The following is a 16,625-nucleotide window of genomic DNA, read 5'->3' as shown; positions in this document are numbered from 1 at the left end:
GGGAGCTCTACCATGAACGGCTATGGTGCAGGCGTAATTTGCAAGTCCTCGAAAAGGGACCAATATGAATATGCACTACGGTTCAAGTTCCAAGCCTCGAATAATGAGGCGGAGTATGAGGCCCTGTTAGTCGGTATCCGCATGTGTAAGGCGGCAGGGGCAAGGAAAGTTGACGCCTGCTCAGATTCTCAGTTGATCGTTAGCTAATACCACGGTGACTATGAGGCCACCCATCCGGCTGTGATCAAGTATCTGCAAGCGGCCAAAGATGAGGCCGGGACACTTGACGAATTTCATCTGATTCAGGTGCCCAGTTCAGAAAACAATCAGGCGGATGCACTGTCAAAACTAGCATCATCCGCCACTTATGATGCGCCTAGGTCAATCTTCTGGGAAGTCATGGAAAAAAGAAGCATTGATCATGATCCCATTGGAGTTCTTGACCGAAGCTCTACCTGGATGGATGTCATCCGAGATTATTTGGCAGACGACACTTTGCCGGATGCCCCTTCAAAAGCGGCTGCGTTGAAAAAGCGATCCTCGAGCTTTGAAATTTACAAAGGGGAACTCTTCAAGAAGGGTTACCTCCAACCGTTGCTGAAGTGTGTTACCCCTGAAAAGGGAAAAGAGGTTCTAAAGGATCTGCACTCGGGCTTTTGTGCATCACACATAGGCGGAAGGACTTTAGCAAAAAGATCCAGGCGGCAAAGCTACTTTTGGCCAACTCTTGAGGCAGACGCCATGGAAATGGTGAAGAAGTGTGACAAGTGCCAGAATTTTGGCCGGCTCATACACCATCTGGTTACTGATCTGACGGCTATCTATAGCCCGGTTCCATTTGCAAAATGAGGCATGGACATCCTAGGTCCATATATCCTAGTGCTGTAGATTACTTCACCAAATGGGTCGAGGCAGAGGCGGTCAAGGGCATTAAGACAAAGGATGTCATCGCTTTCATCTGGAGGAACATCATCACCCGGTTTGGGGTACCTATGTCTATTGTCTTTGACAATGACCCTCAATTTGAAACGCCTACCCTCAAGAGCTGGCCAGGAGATCAAGGGATCTCGCATTGTTTTGCATCAGTCGGCCACCCCCAAGCAAACGGCCAAGTTCAAGCATTCTACAAGCTCATCTCAGACGACATTAAGAAGAAAATTGATAGGGTTGGAGGTCAATGGGCTGATGAGTTGCCTCATGTCCTATGGGCCATCAGAACTACTGAAAAAGGGGCAACCGGTGAAACCCCGTTTCTCATGACATACGACACTAAAGTCGTCCTGCCAATTGAACTTTATGAGGCAACACTTCGAATCATGCTCTATGATGAGGAGGCAAATTGGGAGGCCATGCGTTTAACGCTGGATTCACTCTCGGTGCGCAGGAGCAATGCCACCTTGCGTCATGAGATATACCGTTTGAGAATGACGAGAGCCTACAACAAAAGAGTACACAAACGGCCCCTCAAAGTGGGGGACTTTGTATTACGAAAAATGGAGGCGACCGGTAGGGAAAATGAGCAAGGAAAGCTAACTCCTAATTGGGAGGGGCCCTACCGGATTTTTGAAGAAGTCCGAGGCGGCACCTACCGCCTGGAAACTCCAGACGGTAAGCAGCTAGCCAGAACCTGGAATGTAGATAACTTGAAAAAGTACTATTTCTAAGGATTTTTAATTTTTTGTAAATAGAATATATTAATGGAAGAGCTTTATTTCCATTGTATTTTGCAAGTCCCATTTGTGAAATGCACAACCGGGCAACCCATCCGCTCTATATCTATTGTATTTTGTAAGTCCCATATGTGCAATGCACAACCGGGCAACCGTCTGCTCTAAACTGAGTAGTTGAAAGCTAAGTATCGAACTTAGATATTCAAAAGGCCAATGGCCGAACATATTTTAAACTGTCTGCTCCAACATGAGCAGGCATCCGGCGACGCCCATTTCAGTGAATTCGTCGAAGAGAACATCTCCCTTACGGATCGAACAGATCATAACTCAACCGGCTTTAACCGAATGTCTAGGTTAAAGATAACTCATGCCCGTTGAATAATCAAGATACAAGCGGCCTTTGCTTCAAAGCAACATAGACGGTTATATAAAATCTTAATCGTATGTAGCCGGCTTTTACCCAAAATCCCTATAGACGGTATTTTCAGTCTTGAACAAATGTAGCCGGTCTTTGCTCAAAAGCACTACAGCCGGCTACAAAAATCCTTTTGGTTAAGATGCTTGCTTCAGGCCAATGACCACCTACATACCAACCAACGGCAATGACGGATACTCAATGGGTAATCTGCAGCCGGTCAAATGAATAGTCTAGGTTGGCCCTAACCGGCACCGCCTGCTAATCCAACTTAGATTTATTTTATTTTTGATATGGTCAAGGACTGCCTATCTATTCATCCGGATGCCTGTATGGACGACTTCCTGCTTAGAATTGAGTAATTTTAAGCAAATAATCGTCCAGGGGCAGACGGAGCCAATGCATCCGCATGTATCAATAAAAATTGCAAAAATTAAAGCAATGTGCGAGGCAAAAAATTGCAAAAATTGAAGCAAAAAATATCAAAGGAAAAACCGACACTGTCAGCAAATATATTAAACAGTGAATTGTTAGCCGGACCTTTGTCCAAGAAGGAGGTACATTAAATACACGGCTCGCAGGACGGATGAAGAAAAAACAGGAAATACATAAAGCTATTGCTGCTGCTGTTGCTGTTGTTGTGATGGCTGGCCCTGGCTGGCTGGAGGAGCTTCTTAAGATTGCTGGACTTGGGCTTCGTCAGCCTCATCCGGTATCGCATCATCCGCTTGCTCCTCCTCTTCAATGATGGCCCACTCCTCGAAGGGCGCCGGATTCTCGGTTCCGAGAACCTGGGCATCAAATACTTCGGTTGCGTATTTGTACCTCAAGTCGAAGAAAGAGTAGTTAGTGTCCGGATGGGTTATAGACCACGCCATTTTCATGCGCTCCTCGCAGTCACGCTCATTCTCAAAAACCAGCCGGTCTTGTTCAGCCGCCAGCTTTTCTTTGTAGTCCGCCTAGGTCTGGGCCAACTCGTTCTTCAACCGGTTGACATCAAACCGCAGCTGAGCATTCTCCATATCAGCGTCCTCCAAGGCTTTGACATCTGCCTCTAAGTCCTTGACTTTAAGCACAAATTCAGCTGCCTTCTTGTTGGCGGCATCAGCAGCTGCCGTGAGCTCTTTGACTAGCTCCTCCTGTTTTATCTCCCGGCTTTTAGTTTGAATTTCAAGCATAAGGGAGTTATATTGATGTACATCAATTAGATCGGTTGCCCGTCTCTGGGCATCCCTTACCTCCTCCTGTTTTTTGCGCAATGGGACTTTCAACCCATCTACCCTCAACATCACTTGCAAAACAGCCGGGAAAAAGTTAGTGTTCCAATAAAAAACAACCGGAAATAAACAAAATGGTACGAAAGCACCACAATCGGTGAATTATCTCAGCCAGCAGTGAGTTGATGCGATCAATGTTGACCTGGTGTATACCCGGTACCGCCTCTTTTTCGGACCGGGTAAGGGTCCTTAGCATTCTCTTGTTGTAACTCTGAAGATTCGGCCAACGAGAAGAGGCATCTGCATCAATAGATTTATCCGTTAAGTACTGAGCATATGCAAGGCCTACATTCTGCTGGCTGACTGAAGAATCCCAAGACTGGGTAGCTTGGGACTTGACTCTCACAGGTCCAAGCGGCCAGGGGGGTCAAAGGCAAGAGTCGTACCTTGATTTTCAGGCTGAGGGGTTGCACCTGAGCCAAATGCAACAGCAAGCACCCGGCTTGAGGGAACTGCAGGCTCCCCAGGTCCGACCTCAGCCAGCCCTGAACTTGGGCCAAGACCTCTCAGGCTTTTGCCTACTGAGGTGGGCCTCTCAGGAGCCGGCGGATTCCCGGTAGAGGTAGGGGCAGGGGCAACCGCAGTCCTCCGGCTCTTAGAGGCAGGTTGAGAGGGCTCCTCACCCGGCCTCTTGAGCATTCGACGAAGGGATCGAGGAAAATTTTTGTTCCCCGCCTGCAAAAGAAAACAAGACATCTAGTTAGTATCAAAGTGAGCTACAAGTAAGACATCCAGTTTATGTCAAAGTGAGTCAAACATCATATAGCCGGTTAATATTAAAAAGGAATTACTTATCATACAGACGGTAAAGAGGCCATCCGGCACTTATCCCATCATTCTTGGCCGCAAGCTGGGCCTTCTTTTCTCTAGCTGGTCCTTCCGGATCTCAGCCGCAGACTTAGCCGATGTCTTCACCGGAGGCACCATCTCTAATCCTTTCTCTACAAAGAAGAATAAACAATCAGAACTCATGCAAGCATAATACAGACGGCATAATGTGCCGGTTAACTATCATCATACACCTACTAAACATCGGGCTTAGACCACAGGCGGAAAGGAACACCTCGTCCTTGAGCCAGTCCGGATGAGGGACCTAATGTTTGGGGACAAAACTTATGTCCCATCATCCAATGGCAAGGTGATCTTTTTGAAAAGACCCGGCTCCATTATCTAGTCCCCTGCCGCTTCCGGTACTTTTGGAAGGGCGCACTTCTTTCCAAATAGAGCCGGGAGCTTATTGTAGTGACGCAGCTGGTGATTGAGTTGAAGAGAAGGGGAGGAGACCATGTAAAATTTGCTCTTCTAACTACTCCACTTAGACGGCTTGTCTAGCGTCATCATGAACTCTGGATGCGTGGTCAGAATATACCACGCATTCCAGCCGCCTGGGGCACGGCTGAGATAATGCATATGTGCAAACGCCTCTCAGCTAGGCGTAATGTCCTGCATCTCGCAGGCGGCGATATATCCTAATATATTCACCCATGAGTTGGGTGTTAGTTGCCAAACGCCAAGGTTGTAACCCCTTAGAATGACTCTTATTGTTCTGTGAAGGGGGAATCGGAGGCCGGTTTTGAATGCCGCCTCATAGCAGCCAAAGTAATTGTTGGCATGATCAAGGTCGTCATCCTAGACGACGGGTTGCGTTGCCAGGCGGCACAAGTATTTTCCATCCATCCCCAACCGGTCGTTTCTCCAAGAAAGCCGGTAGGGTGGCGTTTAAGGTTACAATATCCCGGGCGCTTATGGTCACCTCTGTAGGGTTGTTTATGGCAGGCCACTTGTACGCCTCCTCATCTTCTGGAGGGGCATCCGGCTCTTCGGATGACTCAGAGGAACCAGATTGTTGGACGGATTCTTCATCGTCTGAGCTCCCGGATTCCTCCAAAATTTCATCTATGGGCGTGCTAGGGATGCCCGACTGGTTATAAGGAATATCCTCAATCGGAGTTTCGGCTGAGCCGTCAGACTGATAGTCGGGATCTACAGCCGTCCATCTAGTCCGAGCCATTATGTCCTGCACATGAACAGAGACGGTCGGATTGGCAGAAGAGTAAGGGTGGTCCAAACACCCCCAGACGGCATCCCTAGTCCTAGACTCAGCCGTGCCCGATGACCGGTTGGCAACTGTCCTAGGTCGTGCCCTGTGTGTGTTGGGTGAGTCCATTATTCACTAACAACCTATGCAACCGGAAAAAAGCACAAAGAGTTGAAAGGGACAGAGACAGTACCTTTGGAGTTGAAGAAATCTGGAAAAGTTGACTCCTCGAAGTGAGCAGCCGGAATTCTGAGTTCTGCTTGGTGATAACCCAGACGAAAGCCCGGATGTATCCTCGTCAAAGAATAGTTGAAATTTGTAAAGGCCCCAACCGTTTCTTGGAAATGTGGTTCAAAGATACCCCAGACGGTTAAGACCGGATGGGGGTGTTTTGAGAGCAACTGAAAATAAGCGGATGATCAGGCGGTTTTTGGGAAGATGGTTCAAAGATGCCCCAGATGGTGTAGACCGGTTGTGGGTATATTGAGAGGAAGAAAGGGAAATTGATTAGAAAGTCAGGCGGTTTTGAGAGAAATGGCTCAAAGATGCCCCAGACGGTAATGAACCGGCTGTGGGTATACTAAAAGCAATTGAAGAAATCTGACTAAGGTCAGACGGTGTTTGAGAAATTTGAGCGAAGATAACTCAGACGGAAGCCGGATGAGTTAAGAAAGAGAAGAAGGTTGTGAATATAATAGCAGCCGGTGTCAGAGCGTTTTTTCTCGAGAAGTTTGTAAATTTGCAAAGTATTGCAAATGATTGGGGAAGGTTTCCATTTATAGATGAAACCAGGAAGGCGAACCGTCACTTCCCCTTGAATTCAAATTCGAAATTCGAATTAAAAAAAATGGAGGGAAGGAGACGAACCGTCACCTTCCTAGAATGTGACACATGTCACAAATTCCTACGCGTCAAGCCATGTCACAGGTGCCATGTGGCAAGCCACGTCACACCTGTGAGGGGAAAATGTTTAGGGTAAAAATTACCCATGCCACGTGGTCCAATAGCATGCTGACACGTGGCACCTTAACCCTAAAGGGGGTACTGATCTCCTTGCACTATAAATAGAGGAAAATCCTCATTTATTACCCATTCAGAAATATCCACAAACATTCATAAATACAAACACAAAAACCGAACAATATTAATTGCGAAATTCTCTCTGAATCAGAGAGAAAAACCTTTACATTCCGCACTTTAATACATTCGAAAACGTTCTAACTTGATCATCGGAGGTGGAACTCCACCCAACCGGAGTTTCGTGGTTTTGTAGGTACAGAGGACTGACGCGCATTCTTGGAATTGTAACTCTTCCGAGGGACTCCAAAAACCCCAAAACACCGTTTTACTTCGTTTTTTTTTTTCCGAGTGTAATTGAGATATGGTAGAAGGGTCTAATTTATACGATGTGTAGTATTATTTATATGCGATCTCATCAATATAACAATGTTCACCGACTAATCATTGACTACGTACGTAAACCACCGAGTAATATGAGTATTTTCTTTTGTTAGATATTGTGTTCACACAACGGTGAGCAAACCAATCTTATTCTATTTCCTGATAAAGAGACTATTCTAAAGATGTTATTTTTTTTGGTAACTTTTTCTTTTTTTTTTCCCGGTTTACTATAGATGTTAGGTGGGTCATATGGTCAAAAAAAAACAAAAAAAAAAAAAGCTTATATAAAGGGATTGAGATGTAGAGCTAGAAGCATAACAAAAATCCTTTCTCCAATCAATCATAAACATGGGAAAGTTTGGAGGAATGGCTTCTATTGTAGCCACTCTAGTAGTGTTTGTCTCATTGAGTGTGCCTTCTTTAACCACGGCTGATTACACATATTCCTCTCCACCACCACCAGCCTACCATTACTCCTCCCCACCACCTCCGGTCCATCACGAGAAGCCACCCAAGTACCATTATTCACCTCCATCGAAAACACCTACTTACAAGTCACCACCGCCTTCCCCAGTTTACAAATCTCCACCACCTCCTGTTCATGGGTATCCAACACCGTCACCAGTGTACAAGTCTCCACCTGTACACAAGTATCCACCACCAACTCCTGTTTACAAGTCTCCCCCAGTTCATGAATACCCACCACCCACCCCAGTGTACAAGTCTCCCCCAGTTCATGAATACCCACCACCCACCCCAGTGTACAAGTCTCCCCCAGTTCATGAATACCCACCACCCACCCCAGTGTACAAGTCTCCCCCAGTTCACAAGTATCCACCACCTACCCCGGTGTACAAGTCACCACCTGTTCACGAGTACCCACCACCCACCCCAGTCTACAAGTCTCCACCAGTTCACAAATACCCACCACCCACCCCGGTGTACAAGTCTCCACCAGTTCATGAGTATCCACCACCCACCCCAGTGTACAAGTCACCACCAGTGCACAAGTACCCACCACCCACTCCGGTATACAAGTCTCCACCCGTCCATGAGTACCCACCACCCACCTCTGTTTACAAGTCTCCACCAGTTCACAAGTACCCACCACCCACCCCTGTTTACAAGTCTCCACCTGTTCATGAATACCCACCTCCAACTCCAACATACAAGTCGCCACCAGTTCACAAGTACCCCCCACCCACCCCCGTTTACAAGTCTCCCCCAGTTCATGAATATCCACCACCCACTCCAGTTTACAAATCTCCACCTGTACACAAGTACCCACCTCCTACCCCTGTTTACAAATCTCCACCTGTTCACAAGTCTCCACCATCACCTGCTCATGGGTATCCATCTCCTAGTCCAGTCCACAAATCTCCACCAATGCATCCTACGCCTCCCTATGTCTACACTTCTCCTCCGCCCCCATATCACTACTAAAAAAATATAGTTTCACTTTAATTAGTGACAAATATTATTCTGCCAAGGTCAGTTACATAAAACTTTCATTCACTGGTATTTACATGCATAAGAAATTTAATGTTCCTATGTTACGACGTGAGCCAATGACATAAAGTGCATAAGATATCATGCATATTACATCGTCTTTAGACGTTCAATCATCTTTATTACTATTACTAGGTTGAAATATTTATCATTTAACGTTTTCCAATAATAGTTAAAACAAAATATGCAAATCAAATTTCTTTTAAACATTAATTATGAATATGAATATTAATTTTTACTGTTTCCAAATTTTACAGGTGAAAAGTTTCTTGACAACCAACAAGAGAAAGTCAAAGTAGAGGACCTATCTTTGTCGAAAGAGCTAGGATTGTAATCCTTGAGATAATATATAAAGCTTGTCGTTTTGTTTAGAGATTTTGGAAACTTTATTTTATTATAAATAAAAACAACAATATTACCAGGAAAAAGTTTGTAAAATTATTTGGATCATGTGCTCTAGTTGTAACTCAATGCTTTGCATGGCATGGGGCATAATTGAGATGGCTTGGATATATAATTTTGTATTTTTATTATCAAGTATAGCATTAATAAAATAAAGTATAAAGTTCAATTATAGTACTCAAGTTGATGTTTAATTTCAAGAATCATATAGAATAACAGCCTAACAGTTATTGTGTTGACATAAAGTGTACGTTTTCTTCCTTTTGGTACGTGGTTTCCTAGTTTTCTAACAAAGTTTTACCCTTTTTGACAATGGAGGAAAGATCAAATATCATCGACATAAAACACTCATAAAATAATTATCAATGAAATACTTCCTTTATCTCTTACTGCTTGTATTATGATTTTTCATGATCCGCTAAAAAACAGGTGTAACCATAAATATCTTATTATGTATAAATAAATTATTAAAAGTCGATCGATTTTTTTGAAAATACTACTTTATACGAAGTATATTTGTTACAATAGACTTCTATATTTTTTTCTTATGAATTAAAGGAAATTAATGATCAAAATTATTGAAATTTGTTTTTTAAAAAAAATTGAGCTAGCTATAAGGAGACTAATAATTCTACAAGAACTTATATATCATTTGCAAAAATCCTTTCAGCGTGGTTCAATGTGTGTACTTAGCAAGCCAAGTAGCATGCTAACGATCATATACTACTTCTGTTTTTAAAATTGGTAACAAATGGGTTTTTTATGTGAGATATAAAAAAATTCATCATTTGCTGCAAAAAAAAAGAAATAGAGTTAGTAGTAATACAATAATCTCATCTCTAAACTTGTGTTTTTCTTCATAAATGTCCATTTTCAATCTACCACCAACAACCTAATACCATCCCCAAAATTGGTAATCGATGACAATGAAATTTGTGAAGATCGAAAAGCCGGAGAAAATGTCGTAGTGGATTAACATTATGTTACCATGAGAATAGACGATTACTTTTCTTACAAATATATTACAAATATATTATACAAACTCACTTTTATCATCAACTGACACTTATCAAACAGACCATGAGATGATGAATCTTCGTTTATATTCTTAGGAAGAGTAACTCCTGTTTTGCAAGAGAAATCAATTTGGGTGTCTAGATTGGGTTCAGTAATCAGGTTGGATTATGTCTATTTTAAATTTGAGTCATACTAAATTATTATGTCTATACAAATCGAAATCTGAACTTTGTATATATTCTCATCTCTAAACTTGTGTTTTTCTTCGTAAATGTCCATTTTCAATCTACCACTGACAATCTACCACCCCCAAATTGACAATCGAGGACAATGAAATCTGTGAAGATCGAAAAGCCAGAGATAGATAATGTTATAGTGAATTAACATTATGTTACTATGAGAATCAACAGTTACTTTTTCTACATATATATTATACATATTCACTTTTACTAACATCATTTATAAACGGATCGGACAAGTACCAAACAGAACATGAGATGCTGCATCTTCGTTTACATTCTTACTTTGAGTAACTCCTATTTGGCTAGAGGTGTCAATTTAGGTGTCTAAGTCAGGTTCGGTGATTAGGTCGAATTAGGTGTATTTCAAATTCAATTCATGCTAAATTAATGTGTCCATCTAAGTCAAAATTTGAATTTGGTTTTTTGGGATCAATTACGGATTAGTTCGATCGAGTCATTTTTTGACTGGTATGGTTAGAGGAATGGAGATAGAGTAATTTAGCATAAAATTAACACTACACTCAATGTCTCGATATTAGAAGTACGACCTTTAAATTAAACTTACACCTCAATCAGCTAAACAAATAAGGATAGAATGGAGAAAGGGTTAAAGGATCTCCTGAATTATCTAATTCCTTAAGATGGAATGAATTGTTTACTACGGCAACAATTAATTAGGACTCAAAATGAAACCATATATTAAAACATTAACTTATACAATTATCTCACTTTTGGAAGAAACCTAATTTTTGGACAATTGTAATGATCTAATAAATCCTTTTTAAAGTATGGTATGTTTTTCGTGTATCTTAATTGATTATAATCTAACCTGAAGTACTAAAAGTGTTTTTTACATAGTTTTTACTTTGGCTGTTATATGGAGAATGAAGTACATAATTATGATGAACTTCAGGCTAATTTATTTCGTAGGGCCAATACCAATGTTAGAAATAATCTAAGCCAGGTTAGGTAGCCGGTCGTATTAAAGTGTGGTAATGGGAATGAACTTTAAGTTAATTTAATTTGGTAATTAAACAACACAATCTCATCACCCAAGCATGCATTTTTTTTTCATTAACCTTCATTACCACTTAAAATGTGATATTTGGTGGAAATGAAAATTTATGTAAAAGGTGGAAAAATTGGGGGGACCATGCATCTTGATTCTTGAATGATAATAGGAATGAACATGATTTTCTTTCTAAATTTACATGCAAATCCATTTCCATCACCATTATTTATGATGGATTACCAAACGACCGGCTAATAGCTAGTGATGCTTATAACCAAATACAAATGAAAATGTACGACTACGCATAAATTTTACACGGCCTACTTCAAGTCCTGTGGATTACATACTTCATTGCTTGAAAAAAATGGTGACAACCAATATGACTTGACATGGATAATCAACAATTCAGCCGAATATAATCGACTAGAACACTTACTAAGGTAATATGAGCCACTTGGAAACTACGGACGACGTGATTTATTTATTATATATGTTTTTAATAACTAGGGCTGCTATACTGCGCGCATCTCATCATAATTAGCCTTTTTGGGAAATTTTCCGGTTAGGCCCTATTTATAATTTTAGTTGTTAATTGCGTTAATGAAGAAAAAATATGTAAATAAATATTTTTAGGGGTAAAAATGTCTTTACACTATTTTTAAGAGTTCAAAAAAAATATTAATGAGGGTAAATATGTGAATACTTTAGGGACATAACCGTCTCAATGCTACTCATAAAAGCGTATTCATATTTTTAAAAGGGGTAAATATGTAAATAAACAATTTCAAAGGCATAAACATTTCAACACTATTTATAAGTGTTGGAGAAGGTCTTGCGCATAGCTCCTATATGCAAACATTGCATATAGGATGGCAATGTAGTAATAAAGTTGAAGTTATAGTGGGAGTATAATGTACCATTTAATAAGTAAATAGTACTATTAAATGTTGTAGTGGTATAAATATTATGCTAATAGTATAAAAAGTATGTAAATGGTACATCAAAATATTATACCACTATGAGATATAATAGTACTACTAAGACATAATGGTACAATATACATGCATAATTGTACAAAAAATGTACCACTGTAACCATAAAAAGTACAATTTTGGATGTCAAACCTCAGCGCTTTTCCACTTTTGCCCTCCTATATGCAAAAAATGCATATAGGGGCTATGCGACTAATGGGACTCATAAATGTTTAGTCATACTTTTTTAAATATAGGGGTTGCAAGTTTGCAACATAAAGGTATATTTTATTCACTTTATTTAAAGAAGTGATTAAAAAATGTACATACACGGATTAATTAAACAATAAAGTATAAGTTAAAGTAACCGTAAGACTATTGATAACATTATTTTAATTTAGTTATTCGTTTATCTTTCTAATTTGTTCTGCTAAAATTTGCTCAAAAGCTCAATAGAACAAGGCCATATCAGGAAGATGTGTTGCAATAACTTCAAATTTACGAGTGTTTTGATTTAAATTGATAAACATTGAGTTCCAAATTCTAAAACCATATTCTAGACCACCGCAAAATACAAGTTGATCAATTTGATCAACTTGTTTCGTCAATCAATAGGGTAAAACAGTCTTTTCCATCATTAAACCTGGGGCATTTGGGTAATAGCATTTATGTTGACTCGGCAACTTTGCCACACTCGCATGTCTATGTGTATATGCTTGAGTAACGACGTATCCAAGGTTGATCTATCGCACCGTTACGTCAATTTTGACTGTTATCTCCTCCGCTACCCCATATCTCATCCATGCACCTACTCCCCTTTTAAGTATTCAATTTTTTGTTTTTTAAATTCATGTATGATATGACCAAAATTGTCACCTCAAATTGGGCGTATTACTTTGTTTTAGCACTTTGACCTCAAATTCAGATTTGGTTTTGCTATGTTTTATTTAAACCAATTGTATAATAATGATATAAACTTAAGTAATTAAAAAATTACACAGTTCCCAATATCATATTGCTTAAGTAATTAAAAAATTACGAACTGTTGAGTGGCGTCTGGCCGGGGCGCCACAGCCATGGCGGCAGCGTTCCGGCCAGACGCCACCCAGCAGTTCGTAATTTTTTTTTATTTAACGTTTTTTTTTTTTTTTTTTTTAATTTTTTTTTTCTGGTTTTTAAACTTTGATACTAATTTGAAATTAAATATGTGTTAATAATTTCATAAAAATCAATAACATGAGAACTTGATGGTGACGCTCGGCTACAGCACACTCTAATGTACGTTAAATCAATTGCACTCCTACTCAGCAGCTAACTAACTGTCATCATTCATAGTCCCCTTATGTAGATGTTTGTTGTTCACTTTATTTACAAAAGAACCATTTTAATTGACAAGTTAAATTGATCAACAAGATCAATGGGGCGCGCTCCTAGACCGCATCAATGGGGGCGCGCTCCTAGACCGCCCTATTTTTCTATCATTGATTTAGGGTCATTTTTGACCGAATCAATTTTTGACATGTGGACTAAAAATTATCACAATTGCAAGAAAATTAAGAACAAGGATCATGATTTTTGTGGTTCCCACGTGATTTTAATAAAACTTTACAAACAAATTAATAAATCCAAGCTTAATTAAAATTGTGGGGTATGCCGACGATGGCTATTATATCCAATAATTTCGTGCATGCATTATTCAAAATCTGCCTAACAATTTAACAAACTAATCAATTGTAATTTGATGTCTGAAAATTATGTTCCTTCTTGAAGAAAATCGAGTGTGTTTCACCAACTTGATGTTCGTTATTGTCATCCATAACAAAGATTAGATGATGATGATAAGGCCATAATCAATAAGTTTTGATTAAGACCGTACATCTAACATCATTTTCGCCAAACAACACGTGATCTAAGGGGATTGTTGAAGTGGCCGGGCTTCCCAAATAACACATGTAAGTGTCCCACATTGAGAAAAGTTAAGAAAGTTAAGCACTTTACTCCGTATAAAGCTAAGGGATTACTCCTCTTATTATCATATGGTTTAGGGATGGAACCTCCTTGGACTTGTGAAGTGGACTTTCTCTCTTAAATGCGAGTGCGACCTAGACCCGTATTGAACAATATATTAACTAAAAAATTTAAGCAACACGCTAATATGATCACATTAAGTTCATGAACAATTTTTTGCTCAATTTTTTTTTTTTTTTATGCTCAATTAATGTATAGCACACATTTAGCAGTAAGCTTTTTTTTTTTTTTTTTAACCAAACAAAATGATAATTGTCATCAAAGATTCAAAGGGTAGAGTGTGATTGCACGAATAGTATAAAAACCTAAATAGCAATATAACATAAAATATATAGAAAGTATTATTCTTATTGTAATCAAGCACTTTAGCATATGTATTCACACATGATACACCTCAGAAAAACTATATATAATGATAGTAAGATTTTGTTATAATACCCTTTTAATTCGACTTTTTTTTCTATAAAAGTCTCACTAATAATCGCAATAATAGCAATTTATAATGACACACTTTCTCCGTACCAAATTAGATTACACATGTCTTTAATCATGTTTGTCAATGTAAAAATTCAACCGAAAGTATCTTTAATTATACTTTTTTTAAAAAAAAAAAATACACTAAAAATTTAATTTCAATGTAGTACACATTGAAACGAATTGAATCTAATAAGATCCTCATAACTATTTTTTTTTTTTTATATTTATAAATCACAAATGTTAGCCAAAACAAAATTTATGTACTGGGTCAAAAGTCAAAACGTGTCATCTAATTTGGAACTGATCGAATGAAGTACATAGTACGAAATTTGATTCATTCATACATATAACCTCTTTTTCTCATTTTGGCGTACTGGAATACCTATTAATTCTCAATTATGTATCTAGAGTTTCCTTCGTGAAGTCTTCAAAACCATCTTTTAGTTAAGGTTCACTTTACAGTACATACTTCTTAGGACTTCAATCTAACCATTATTTTCATGTTAATGAAAGTTTCTCTTTTATTAAAGCTTAATTATTGGGGAAAATAAAAAATTCAAGGTATTTATGAAGTATCTAGATGCATGAGGGCAACTCTAGTAAGACTTTAAAGTATCACATTCATAAAATTTTCAAGTAAATTATTGATTAGGGCAACTTTAGTAAGACTTTAAAGTATTATTTTTTTTTAATTTTTTTTTTTTTACAAGAAGTATCAAATTCTAGATTATAGATTATGAGACACTTAACAGCTGTAAAACTCATCAAGATGTGACTTATAGATTGTTTTCTTTCATTCTTTCACTTCTTGGATTTTAAGTATATCCTTAATTATGTTTGCCTTTTTTAAAAATTGACACAATTCTCTTGAATCAAATATTGTAATTTATACGCAAGGAAAAATGTCTCTACATATATAATATGTTAAAATAAGATAAATCAAGAAAAATAAGTTATGATAAGAATTATAACCAAGTTCAATATACACAAAATAAATAATAAGATAAATTAAGTCCTAATAAGTAAAATCAAGTGAATTGAATACATTCTAATTCACCATCTATTTAAGTCCCTTACATTTTGTTGTGCGTGCTTTTATTTGACATATATCTTTAGGATCGAATTATGCATTCATTAATCTCTTCTGCGCATTATTTCTTCATCTTATTTACCTTGATGCATGCTTAAAAATATGAATGATAAAAGACCCTTATTAATAAGTTACTCCATATTATATTAACTAGAGGGAACACCTCTCGATGATAATAACAATAATATTAATAATAATAATATCTCAACCATTTACCTCATTCCATGTATTGTTTCTTTTGGGGATTTGTGTTTCAAAGGAGGCAGATAAACGCGTAAATTAAAAGTCCACTAATGTTCAACAATCAACACTATTGTTAATGGTTAACAAACAAATACAAGTATATAAATAAACTGTTGCAAAACGACAGTAGTATGTACTGGAAACTGCTAAGAAAAATTAAACAATATATACTACCTTTGTTTCATGTTATTTGCAATGATTTAACATAAAGTATACTGAGAGTGAAAAGAGTCTAATCATTGCAAATAATATAAAACGGAGGTAATGTATTAAATGATTTCATGGCATAAGTTAGAATGTTATTAGATTGTAAATGCTCCAACCAGAAAGTACTATATTTACTATTAATCATACTTAATTATTTCCTTACTAAAAAAATTGCAATGCAAGCGTCTCTAAATTACAATCACATACATCAAACAAGAACTTCCAAACTTTAGTATAATATTGATGATAGTTGTTAACATTTCGATCCGGATCTTATCATGATTTTACGATTTTACTATTAAAAATATATCACTGATTTCGATTTTATACTTATGATCTTAATGTTTTTAGGATCTTATGATCCTACTTACGTAAAAGATAGATGGATTTATGATCCATGAATTTAGTAAAAATCCTATCAAAGACAATATAAGCTAATAAAGTTATTAATTTAAGTTGATACACCATTCTTTCATAGTTTCTATAGGGGAAAAGGTTTAATTTGAAAAGAGCGTGCAAGGGCCTAGCCCCTCAAAGCTATAAGTATTTCTAAATAGTTGATTATAACTTATTGCATATAAAAAGTTATAACATTGTAATTAACTATTGTTATTTTTTAGTCCAAG

At 38.1% G+C, this 16,625-nt stretch overlaps 1 protein-coding gene across 1 annotated transcript; it reads left to right on the top strand.

The window, feature by feature from the left end:
* Positions 1 to 7,093: 7,093 nt before the first annotated feature.
* Positions 7,094 to 8,894, top strand: LOC110735743 (extensin-1-like). The gene is made up of 2 exons (XM_021915921.1): positions 7,094 to 8,291; positions 8,568 to 8,894. The coding sequence occupies exon 1, from the start codon at positions 7,150 to 7,152 to the stop codon at positions 8,242 to 8,244; it is 1,095 nt and encodes a 364-aa protein (XP_021771613.1). The 5' UTR covers positions 7,094 to 7,149; the 3' UTR covers positions 8,245 to 8,291; positions 8,568 to 8,894.
* Positions 8,895 to 16,625: the final 7,731 nt, after the last annotated feature.

The sequence above is a fragment of the Chenopodium quinoa genome, unplaced genomic scaffold (assembly GCF_001683475.1).
Source record: "Chenopodium quinoa cultivar QQ74 unplaced genomic scaffold, ASM168347v1, whole genome shotgun sequence".
Lineage (NCBI taxonomy): Eukaryota > Viridiplantae > Streptophyta > Magnoliopsida > Caryophyllales > Amaranthaceae > Chenopodium > Chenopodium quinoa.
The sequence above is the reverse complement of the archived record's forward strand: the minus strand, read 5'-3'. Positions and strand labels throughout refer to the sequence as shown.